We start from the raw sequence: 12,453 nt of genomic DNA, 5'->3' as shown, positions 1-12,453 counted from the left end.
CATGTCGTGGGTCATAATTGAACAACTTGATCCCAATCCAACCGACATCCAGGAACGTCTGTTCGAAAAAGAACAACGCTGGGTATATAGACTTTCAACCCACATCTCAGGACTTAATGATAATGTACCCTGGAATAGTATACATCGGTATTGATGACAGCAAATGTAAATAATTACTGCATTCGATCACTCTCTAGCCTGCAATATATGTCTTGCTCAGTCTTGTGCACCCATTCTTGAAACTGTGCAGACTCCTACGTTTTTCACCGTAGCTACCATCTGATCTGCACACAGTACACAGTACCGCTACACTTATAACTCAAAACGCAGCTCTAAGAGGCAGCTATTATCCTTTCTCTAATCTCTCTCTTTTAACATACAGGCATAGATCGCCTTGTATGCAATCACACAGACACATGCCTGTTATTTAAGTCCGCATGTAGCCATGTATTTACCAACACTGTTTAGCTGCACCACACTGGGACGGAAATACATATTTCTAAATTTGAATTTCGTGTTGTTTTTACATAGAACTCTCAACACGTGACATCGAGTAACACTCTTTTAGTTCATTTCTTCTATTTCTATCAAACATAGGCTACGTCTGCACCACTCGCAGACACGGCGTTCTAGTCTTTCTCAGCCGCACCACGCAACTTCCTGTTTGCCTGCTTCTTTAACCACTCCCCATTTCTGTATCGGCGCTGAACAAGCGGACCCGAGCGCCGTCCTAGGTACTACGGACCTGTCCTCCCTTACAACTGTGAGTACAAGACAAGGACGGGTTAATATTGATCGACCTTTGGTCCCGTTTAGACCCAGAAAGTTACGCCGCTTTAATTTATTACGGTAATGCTCATTACCGCTAGGCGTTTGCAAACAATTCTCCCCGCCATTTCCTTTCCATTAAGGTCAAGCGGAGAATCATACGGCGATCTAATCCTAGAGGCATAACAACCTCTCTATTCAAGTGAGACCGTGTTTCATGTTGTTTGTCACTTAAGCTGTTGTTTGTCTTTCATTTTTATTCATTTGTGTCTGTTTGTTGAACTCCACACATAGTGGACACCATGTTAATATACGTCACCATGTCAACAAACAATCACCATATTGCACGCGCACTTGGCCACTTAGCATATTGGCCCCCTGTTTCTTCATGACTTGCATAGTCACACCTAATATGAACAATACGTGTATGACTGCGCCATAGGCACGCACACAATGGATAAAGAGTATGCGCACCATGTGCCCCAATATTACGATATCTACTCACTCACGGATCCTCTGGGACACATTGTAGCCACGCAAGCCTTTATAGTGTTCATGCACACTCACAAAGTCATTTGGCTTCAGATCACTAGCCTTTAGTTGAAAGGAGCATGCATCTAGTGTATATGCATGATTCACAACTGTTCTCCATATCTAAATTAATTCTTCATTTTCAGGTAATCTCAAACGGAGTTACTGTGAGTACCTTATCACTACACTCAGAGCACACTTTAGGGTGTGTGCTGATATTTACACGTGGCCTATACCTTGTTTATACGGCCATTCACAATTTTTTTGCTGGTCCTGACGAAAGCCTCTAGAACCATCGAGAAGGCTGAAACTAGTTGACCTTATTTACAAGGGATATCAGGAAAATAACATTCCTAATTACATATCCCGCAAAACTTTTTTACATTAGTCCTGGGACCCTTATAATAAAAGTTTTTCCATAGGGCATCTCCCAGAGACTTTTTTTAACTCTTAAACACATCACACATAGCACGCCACTTTCTGCTCAAAACCCTGCTCCGCTGTATCCCAGGCGTTGTAGCACAACTGGATTGTGCTAGACAATCCAGTTGGGCCCCGATGATGAAGCATGCCACCTACTAGGTAGGTGGGTGAGGGGTTTCTTTCACAGCAGTTGTGCTCTCTCTCCTTTCACGTTTATTACAACAATGATAGCAAAAAAAGTTTGCTCTGAATCAAAAAACTTGTCCACTTTGGTTTGTCTTAAAGTAGATGTGGACCTTTGGGTGGTGTCGAAAGTGTCCAACAAGAAATCCTCCTCCACGGGGTCTGTCAACCCCGTGGTACTGGGCAGCTCGGTGTACGAACTGATTGAAGCCCATGGTGTCCTCTGGTGGGGAAGGCCTAGAGGGGTAGATGTCATCTTGCGGGAGATTAGGGACATCAGGTGTATTATAGTCATCCCAGGGGTCAGGGGAATCAGGTGGACTGCGATCCCCTAGTGGCACATTGTCTGCACCCCCGTGTCATCAGAGGTGTCATCATCGTCTACTGGTGTAGGAGATGGTGTAGGAGAACGAGGTGGTGGGGGAGGAGGAGGTGGTGGAGGAGGAGCAGGGACTCTAAGAGGGGAGATAGCAATGTCCCTCTTCTTAGGTGGTGGAGCATGTGTAGGCTTGTCCAGTGGTCTTTTTCTGGAACTTCGTGTCAATTGACCAGTTTTAGGGTCTGTAACAAGAGTTTTTTGTGCAGGATCTGGTCGAAAAAGCTCTTCTGATGAAGTTTGGTTTTCCGGCACAGTCTATTTCGGTTCCAGGGGCTTTTTCGGCACCGGCTCCGGAGTGTCTTTGGGTTTGTACCCATGTTGTTTTGCAGTCCCTGTATGCTTTTCCGGTTCCGATGATTTTTTCCGCTCCGAAGAGTGCGAGTCCAAACTCTTGGGGAGTGGCTTCTTGGCCGGCTCCGAGTGTTTTTTCGGTGCCGGCATGTCGGTGCTCGTTGCTTTCGGTGTGGAGGGCTTTGAGGTGTAAGCAACGGTCGACAAGGAGGAGGAGGGCGGTTTCTTTTTGGGTGCCGAAGATTGAGTTTCGGCACCGGTGGCAGGCTGACTCGAGCCCGAGTCGCCAGAAGGCTTGGTGGGCTTCTTTGCCGGGCCCGAGGGCGAGGCGTAGGAAGCGGTGTGTCGGTGTGCACCTGGGCCCGAAGGTGAAGGTGTGACCGAAGCTTTTTTTGTATGGAGGGGGTCGGGGCCGACGTCTTTACTTACGACCCTCTGCACCGGAGTGAGTTCTTCGACGTCTGAGTCATCGGCTTCGGAGGTGCTGACTAGGCCTTCTTGGCCCCGCTCCCGCACATCGACGCCCTCTTGGAAGATGTCAGGGATGGATGTCGATGAGCGAGCCATGATCCTCCGAGCTTGCCGATCCCGAATGGTCTTCTTGGAGCGGAAACAGGCACAAGCTGGACAGTCTCTGGCCTCGTGCTCCGGTGACAAGCAGAGGTTACACACCTCATGCAGATCGGTTTGGGGAAACTTCGACCCACATTGAGGACACTTCTTGAATGGCGTCCTTTCCATGAGCCAGATGCTAAGGCCCAGATAGGCCCGAAGGCCTTCGTCGACGACCGGAATCGAAGACTTTGACTTGGAGAGATGCGCGACGATTAGGGTTCGCGATCCAGACAATACCGTAGAAAGGGTGAAGGATTGGTGTCAAAAATGGAATCTGTAATGGTTCCGAACTGGAGCACGAGAAACACATCCGAGCCAGATGGCAGAAAAAAAAAAACAATCTGAGGATGGAGCCGATGCCCATGCGCACTATGATCCAAAGGAGGAGTCACCTATCTTGTGACTTCCAAAGACTTTCCAGGACAAAACAAGTGCAAACATCCGGGCCGAACACCAGATGGCGATCTATGCTAAGTGTGTGATCTGTAGCTCATAGGCCTCGAACATATTGATTTTAAAATTATCCAGAGCAGCACCGACCCACGTGGGTAGTGAAAATTTGACTACGAGACTCATGAAGTATCGTGTTTTACTCACCTGAGTGGAATCAGTAAATAAAAAGAGGGAACATTCTCGTAGTCTGAGCGAGCAGTTTTTTGTGATAATTGCCCATGAAGAAGGGCTTCAAGCCTTAAACGCCTTGGTATTATTAACATGGAGGTTGTGTCTAAAGCCTGAGGTGCTTGAGCGGCGGCAGCAGCATTGTACCGACCAGCGAGTGCATCTCACCGGAAGGGTAATGGTTTGCTTTGGTAGCCTGCCCAGGTCACAAGTTTGCACCGCCTCGATATCTTTGGGGGTCCGAAGCTGCTTATTGGGGCAGCAAGGAGCGGAGAAGGTTGGCGCTGTATAATTTACAAGCAAGTCAGAGCTGGACATTTGAAAACCTTGAAATATTGATTTGAAAACTATCCAGAATGGCAGCGCCCCACATCGGTGGTGAAAATGTGACTACGAGACCCATGATGCATTGTGTGTTTTACTCACCTGAGCGGAATCAGTAAATATAAAGAGGGAACATTCTCGTGGTCTGAGCGAGCCGTTCTTGGTGATAATTGCCCATGAAGAAGGGAGTCAAGCCCGAAACGCGTTGGCATAACACCAAGGAGGTTGTGTCTAAAGCCTGGGGTGCCGTACCGACCAGCGAGTACATCTCACCGGAAGGGTAATTATTTGCTTTGATAGAGATTTTATATATATATATATATATATATATATATATATATATATATATATACATACACACACACACACACACACACACACACACACACACACACACACACACACACACATATTATATACACACACACATATATATATATATATATATAGTAAAGTTAGTGTTTTTTCTCAGTTTGCTGTATTGCACATAAGTTTTGAATCTCTTACGACACAGCAATTTATTTGGGAACACAGAGCTCAAAGGAATACCCCCATTCAAACCATACAAAAAGAATTAAAGAAATACAGCGCTAAGGTGTGAATGGCGCAGTGTTAAGTGCAAAAAGGACTTGTAAAGTAAAGGTAGATCCAAGGTTGAAGACTAATCTAATCAATAATATTTGGTCTGTAGAGCAATCAACATGTATATAGTTGTGCAACTTTTATGTAGTCAACATTTAGACCCCAAGATGAAAATGAATAAAAACAAAACAAATCAATGGGTCATGTCATCATCAGGATGAGAAAGTGATGTATCTGAGAGTGATATGTATCATATGGACGTGGAAACTAACTCTCCTACGGGGCCTAAATTAAATTATGAGCCAATACTCAATGTGAGCTAACCACAATGTTGAAGGTTAATGGACGATCAAAATGGTTAAACAAGCATGTACTGCGCTAATTTGCACTAGCTCAGTCAGGACTACAGTGCATTACATCAGATCTTTCTGAGCAGAAGGGCCCAAGTGATTTTTCAGGTTTTTAAGTTTTGTCCTTTTATAACTGAGCTAGAGATATCTATTGAAAAGCCATTTGCTTTGCAACACGGGATTGGGGAGCAGCATTCAGCATGGAATGAATAGGAGATTTAGGACAGATCTGTTTGTGTTGGAAGTCACTAAGCCCTATAGCCACTTACCTTTTGTCAGCGTCAATATAGTTAACATACATTTTCCTCCCATTTTCTGGATGTCTTTGTGCCCAAAGGGCAATTTAAGATGAGCTAAGGGCCTCTGGTAAAATCAAAATGACCCATAGAATAGTTAAATGCAGCTTCAGAGTGAAGTTCCAATATGAAATAGAGTTTCTGGAGCGGACTGCTTCTTTAATGTCTACGGCTTTCCTTTTAAATTAGGTGGGTCAGATCCTGTTCAGGCCTGGGTGACATTTTTATTAAGTCTATGAAATTTTGAGCTTTACACAAGTTAGATACCAAAAGTCTGCCCTCTTGAAATGAGCTTTACACATGTTAGACACCAAATGTCTGCCCTCTTGGAAGACACTAAATATGTCTTGGGTATATCTGTACAAGGCTGACAGAGGCATTGCAGGCAAATCAGAAAAGGTATTTTGTCCATTATTGACACAGAAAAGACGAAAAAAGCCATAATTTGTTGAAACTTTGGAGCTCTTTAAAATGACCCTTTGTTGCTGAGTTGTGAAGTCTAAACCATCTGCTGATGTGGAAAGTCTGGTTGCCGAGACACAAGGGATTGACTTTCTTTGTTCCCGACAGCCCTCATGTCTTCTTAGCTCAGTCACAGAAAAACAAAATCAATGGTACCAAAGGTGTGTGGCACTGAGGAATTTAGTTTGCCACAACAATGAGTCACTCTGACCACATCTATGGCCGCTAATAAGATGCTAATTCAAGCCCAACCATTTAATTGGGGGCTAAGGACTGCATCTAGAATAGGTTCATGCTACAAACACCTGTCATGATGGCATACGAAGATTCTGCCTTTCTGAACTTATGCGTCCCTATCCAAACTCTCTTTTTCTGTGACCTCCTCCAGCTGCGCTACTTAGTTGAAAAACTAGTGGCTGGAACTCATTCCTAGCTAATCATGCTGTAGAGAGCTTTATACAATCACCACTAGATTAAGGTTAGCGCTCATTCATCTGATGTTTTTATTCCAGTGATGTGTATGCCTGGAAGGGGTTCCAATGCACAAATGGCTCTGTATCCGTGTATTTCCAATTTTGCAAGTGTCTCATCTTAACTAGCAGATAATATTTGTGTATGGTCACCTATTGAAAAGCTACATCTGCTTTCTAGGACAAAAATAATGGTCTTCTATAAAAGCCCCATTGAAACAAATAAGCCTGTACTTCAAGATTAAATGTTGAAAATTCAAGGTAAAGTTATTTCAGCAAATTGTATTACCTGTACCTATAGAAAAATTACCGAATGCTCCGACTTAATGCTCCTCTGCTGTTTTGACAAAAAATTCAGTTGGTAACTCCACATCATTGCAATAAACTCAACAATACAGGTCCCATTCTTTTTTCTCTGGAATGGGCTATCCGGCTGTATTTTGCCGTCAAATTATTAATTATGGATCTTGTGCATCGGGGTACACTGTTAATTATACTCAGATAGACAAACATTTTATTTTGGGGGACTAGCTTCTCTTCCCTTTTCCCATATTTATGTTATACTCAGGCCTTTGTAAGGCAGCATGGTATACCATGGTAGTTTCACCTTTTCAGCCACTTAGTACTGTTTCTCAGAGGATCAGCTGAAAGAGAATTAACTATTTATAAAAGATTAGTTTATATGGAGAGACCTTTCACTTTGTTCTGTTCCTATCAAGATTGATAGATGTCCCACCTGTTTAAAACTCAAAATGTTCAGTGTTGAACTACAAGTCAGTAACTCAAGATGGAGTGTCGTCCTTCAAACCTAAACTGACTAGCTGTTAAAAAAGGGACTTAAATCTAATCAAGAAATGAGTGAGGCATTTTTCAACATGCGTCAATGCTGACTTTTGTGGGACACTGATAAATTTGCGCCTCCCCCACCCCTCTTTGAGTCTGCAGACATCGAACCCTTGCTATTCACTGAAGTCTTTTCTCCCTGAATACTCCTTTGTGGTAGATCTTCATTTTCTTTCTTATCAGTGCTCCCAGACCAAAAGCGATAAACTTTTTTGCTGGCCTTTACACTTTGTGCATACCAAAGGATTATCATTTCTCGATCTTCCTATTACTTAATGACCACTTTGTCCACCATGAGGCACAAAGATAGGCCCAAAGATACGCCCAAAGGCCTTGTGTGTTGTTAATCTTACCTGTTTGGGGATGCTGTAACTCGCCATTACGAAAGTGGTCTGCTTTCTCCTATGTTGATATCTTAGACATGAGCCTTGTAAACGTTGCACCTGAAATATCATGATCCTACAACAATCACCATTAACCACTCAATATTGGTTGTATCATGGATATCACCAACCGCAACAGAGCTCTACCAGTTCTGTCCATGACCAGTATGATTTTGCACTACCAGTCTCCCTACGAAAGCGATCTTAAGCACAGTGTTCAAATCAATGATTCTGAACTATGTCTCATTTACATCTCTCACTTCCACTGTTTTAAATCAAGCAGCAGAAAGAAAATGAATCGTGCCCAGAAGAGAGAAGCATTGTAGATGTCCTCTAAGCAACATGGAGGAGTTTCATTGTGTACATGTATGTATATTTTAGATGAGACATCTGTAATAAATAAAAGTTACTGATCAATAACTGCAGTTCTCATTTGTTGTTTCAAAGACTTGTATGCTTTGAATTACTCCCAAACTGTTGACAAAGTCGAATATTCAGAGCATTAGTTTAGTACTGGTAACCTTGTCCCTGCACTAATATGCACATCTGTGCTAAACAAAAAAAATTGATGGGTAGAATACTTTAGATAATCTCAGCCAATGGCAATTAATCTGGACTGCACTCCAGTTTTATTCTGCCCACTGTATTACTACAGACAAATGTGAGTATCCGACTTGGTGCTATAGGTGCCTCAAAGAGGAGGCTTGGAGGACAGAGGCCAACAGCAATTCTTCGACTATAGTGTTAGAAGTGCGTGCTCCAGATTACCCTTTTGATAATGGGGGTAATAATCAATATCACTTGGTAAAATCTACTGCAAAGCTGGAGACACCAATCAATGGGGAGGGAGTTTTTACACCCCACGTGGCATCCTGGGTTGCTCAGTCATGCTGTTCCCTATGACCAAAAAACAAATGCCAGAAGCTGTTGCAGATTCATCTTTAGAAAAGTATCCAGTGCCATCTTAGAAAAGAATGCCAGTGTTCTTCAAATAACCATTTAGCTCTTAGCAGTCAAAGTGTTTACATTTCACATCACACGTGATGAGGGTGTAAAGGAAAAAGGCATCTGTAATGAAGAACATCCACAAATATATTCTTGTGCCTTCATGACTTGCAGCTGCCGAATAGTGCTTCATGGTATAACCTTAACTCACATAATTATGATAAGCAGAAAAGGTCTGGAGAGATGTAGTTATGATAGTATTAAAGTATTTTGGCAAATCTCCATATAAGCTGAGCCACGTGCAAGTTATATTTCCTTTATAAACCATCATCATATCCAAACTGTTATTTTTAATTGTGTGAAGTTGTTTCTATTTCTTGAAAGGGTTCAGTGGAGTGTTTTTTAGGTCAAAACTTTGAATAAAGCTTGAAAGCTGTATCCAAGGACTCAAGACCTGCAGTAAGAACCTTTAGATTTAACGCTGAAGGTTGAGGTTGGTAGCCAGTTCACTGCATTGTTCCAGCCGAAAAGCCCAAATAATGAAGTGTACAGCTTAGGCATTAATACATTTAGTTTAATCCTTTATTAGTTTAACAAAAATACTGAGCCTGTGAACATGGAATAATTCAAAACATGCATCTATGAAACATTAAATGTTGAATAGAGCACTTAATCAATAATACCATTCTCAGTGTTGCATTGTGTGTTCTGAAACAGGCCAAAGGTGCCAAATGTACTGTAGTAGACTGATACTTCAGTCCATGTGGGTCTCCAGAAGGTGTGCTAGTATTTGCAAAATGCCACATAGACTAAACATTCCAATTGAGCGCATAGCATTCCTGAGCTCCCTAATTGTTTAGTTTTTGTGCTCAACTGTATACTTTGCTCTCTTTGGTTGCAGTGTAACCTGGGAAGTCTTGGGTCTCTCAACTGTCCGCTGCATCACTTTACATTAGCTGGGCTACGGAACTCACATAACACACATTCTTTGTGAACAGTGGTGTAGTGTATGTAAATTGTCAATGGTGTCTGCCAGATTGGAAGATGTGTCAACCTGTTTGGTGTAGATTTGCTTCTTTGGAGGTTATTATGACACTGAAGTGGTACTGAAAATATAATCTAAGTTTGGCACCAAAGTTTGCATTGGATGATAGATATGATGCGTATACGATAACGGTTTGGTTGGTGATGTCAATAGCTCTTTATATTTAAGTCTGATGTAAAGGAGTTGAAGGTGAAAGGGTTTGCCAATGTCACAGTAGATGGTGTTGAAAGAGTGGCTCTGAATGAAGGGGTCAAGGGAACATACTAGATATGCCTAGCCTGATCTGGTTTCAACATCTTTTGGGGGGGATAAGTCTGTTTAGGAGGTCCCTATTAAACATAGTTGCTGACGGGTACTAAGGTCAAAGCCTTTATTTCCACAAGGGTTTAGACAAAAACCTCAATCCACCGAGTTTGGATGAGGTTGAAATTGACTTTCTGTATCATGGTGTCAACCATTATGATCTAGAGAAAGTCACACTTTTGTCCAACAACTTTTCGTTAAACCATATGCACTTAAAATGGAATGTTCTATATTAAGACTCCAGATCCCTTGAAAAAATACATTACCTGTCATAGGCCATTAAAAGACAACTAGAATCTCCAGTCGTCTTGTTTGGTTTCCATTCATCAGTCCTGGTTGTGCTAAGATCATTCAAAGCCATACAAACCTGGTCACTCATACAGGCAACGTCACCTGCAATAGCTAGTCAGGAGAAATTGAACCCCTGACCACAGAGGTTTGAACTACCAAGGAGTAACAATTGTAATACTGTACATTTGTATACCTGCACCATATGTACAAGACCATACCTTTTTAATCATTGGAACTATTGTCATCAAGCTAACTCAAATACTAAAAGTGTACTTAATTCACCTCTCTTCCTGTCTAATTCTTCGCTCTTCTTTCTCCCTGAGAGTCTTCTCATCCTCTTTATCTGGCCTGAAAGAAAAGAAATAATGACCAAAGCTCAAAACAGAATATTCCATGATATGCATGTTTCTCTGGTAATTTTACATTCTGTGTTCACCAATGTATAAATTATTGGAAAATTTGGCAGCTTAACAGATGCTTACTTTTTGCTCTTCTTTTTCCTGCAGCAGCAATAGCAACAGGTGATCAAACCTATGATGATTATACCGCCCACCACTGACATAGCAATGATCAAGGCCTCAAAGTTCACTAAAAACAGAACAAAGATTACAATTAGCATGTTAAAACAAGTGCAGTAAAGTACACCATCAAATCTATCTTGATTTTATTGAAAGATACAAATAAGAAGACGTGTGAAAAGGTTTCTCATAGGCAGAAAACAGGAATAGAGTATTTAAGCGCAGGCTGATACAGGAAATTTTCCAAATGATATGGCTTCAAAATTCATATAAATGCTAATAATTAACTAGTAAAATATTAGTGTAACCGAGCCGCAACAGTATAGATGAAAGAGCGAGACATTAACAGAGGGGGCATAAAGTGTATGTCCTACAACATGTGATTAATGCATTGGTATCGAGATCTCGCTGCCCATAGTCCCAACCGGTTTGATCACCATACAGAAAGACACTAATCGGAGGGTAACAGCAGTGCCAGCCTATATGGCATAGGAACAGCAAGTCTCCAAAATAAAAATATTGCAACAGGGTTGGAGATGCCTTTTGCCATTAGCGGATATATTAAACAAGTGGGGTTGCTACAGTGGTTAATCTTTCGACTGTATGATAGGGTATCTTTCTCTCTCTAGAAAGCTAATTAAGGTGCATGGGCTATGATGGATGGCAAGTTACAGAATGAAATCACTGATGGGACTTAAAATTCATTGATGGCTAGCTTGAAAGACCACATACATGAGGTGCCCCTTGAGGTGTCAATTTTGGTACATTTCTGTTGTTTATGGTCTTAATACAATTAAATATCCAGTGTTCACAAATAGCTAAGACTGTGAAGTTAATCTTCTATCCCGAAGTTTGTGGGCCAGTAGGAAAGGGAAGAGGCTTGGTTGAGATTTGCTTTTTTTGTCAATTTGTTTTATAAATCAGACTTTAGAGATGGATGAGAAATTGTCCTAATGCCATGCAGTATATGGTTATGATAAATATTTATTAGGAGGTAATCGCAACTAAAAATTATTTTCCATGTAAACTACTTAAAATTGCTCGTTGCCATATAGTGAACCTGTGGTTTAACCAATATGGTTAAAAGTGTTGTATTTACAGTGACCAAGGAATTCCGTCTAAGGGTTAAATAAGTCTAAGATTAGAAGGTCACCAAAATGGCACTTTTCATCATTATTAGATAAATGTTATCTCAATGGGTGGGGCCACGGTGGCACAGAGGTAGGACAGTAATCTATGCTCTCTGCAAGGCCAGACGAGCAAACCTTTAGTCAAACACTGCTAAATCGAGGCGATAACAAAGGTATGAGAACAGAGAGTCTATAGATGCACTCATAGATATACCAAGTGGGCGCATGACCAAGATCATAAATACATACAGGTACAAGGCATAGTTAGAGTTAAGTTTCTATTAAAGTTACTGTATGGGGGATGGGGGGGTTCCTTGACTCAGAACGCACATAGGGGAACGAGAAATAAGGTCTATATCTGATTTTTCCAACTAAAGATGTGATGTCGCAGGACGTTTGAATACCCTGTACTGTATACTTAAAACTAATAAAATATGTTAAAAAAAAACACTGCTAAATAAACAGGCGTGCAAATATGAGCGGCGCCAACGCCTGCATGCTGTGAGATACGCAGAAAAGCCCAACAGCCAGGGATTTAACAGCCCCCGACCAGACAGGGACCCATCAAGGCAAATTGGTGGAATAACAAAAGGGGTAGAAGACATGTTCCAGCCATTTCGAGCAGCTCGGACAAGTGCACAACAGCTGCCAGTGCCCTTGCAAATAACTGGCGCAGGAATGGAACAGAATTAGGTGAAGG

The 12,453-nt window shown here is 41.9% G+C and overlaps 1 protein-coding gene across 1 annotated transcript in view; it reads right to left on the bottom strand.

Moving 5' to 3' along the window:
- The window catches only part of PTTG1IP (PTTG1 interacting protein), a 232,575-nt gene that overhangs the window by 117,390 nt on the left and 102,732 nt on the right, over positions 1 to 12,453 (bottom strand). Inside the window, exons 4-5 of the mRNA XM_085648636.1 lie at positions 10,588 to 10,693; positions 10,388 to 10,453 (exon numbers count right to left, since the gene is read on the bottom strand). Coding sequence (XP_085504762.1) covers positions 10,388 to 10,453; positions 10,588 to 10,693 — 172 coding nt within the window. The remainder of the gene's footprint in view (positions 1 to 10,387; positions 10,454 to 10,587; positions 10,694 to 12,453) is intronic.

Source organism: Triturus cristatus, chromosome 3_2, assembly GCF_964204655.1.
Source record: "Triturus cristatus chromosome 3_2, aTriCri1.1, whole genome shotgun sequence".
Lineage (NCBI taxonomy): Eukaryota > Metazoa > Chordata > Amphibia > Caudata > Salamandridae > Triturus > Triturus cristatus.
The sequence above is the reverse complement of the archived record's forward strand: the minus strand, read 5'-3'. Positions and strand labels throughout refer to the sequence as shown.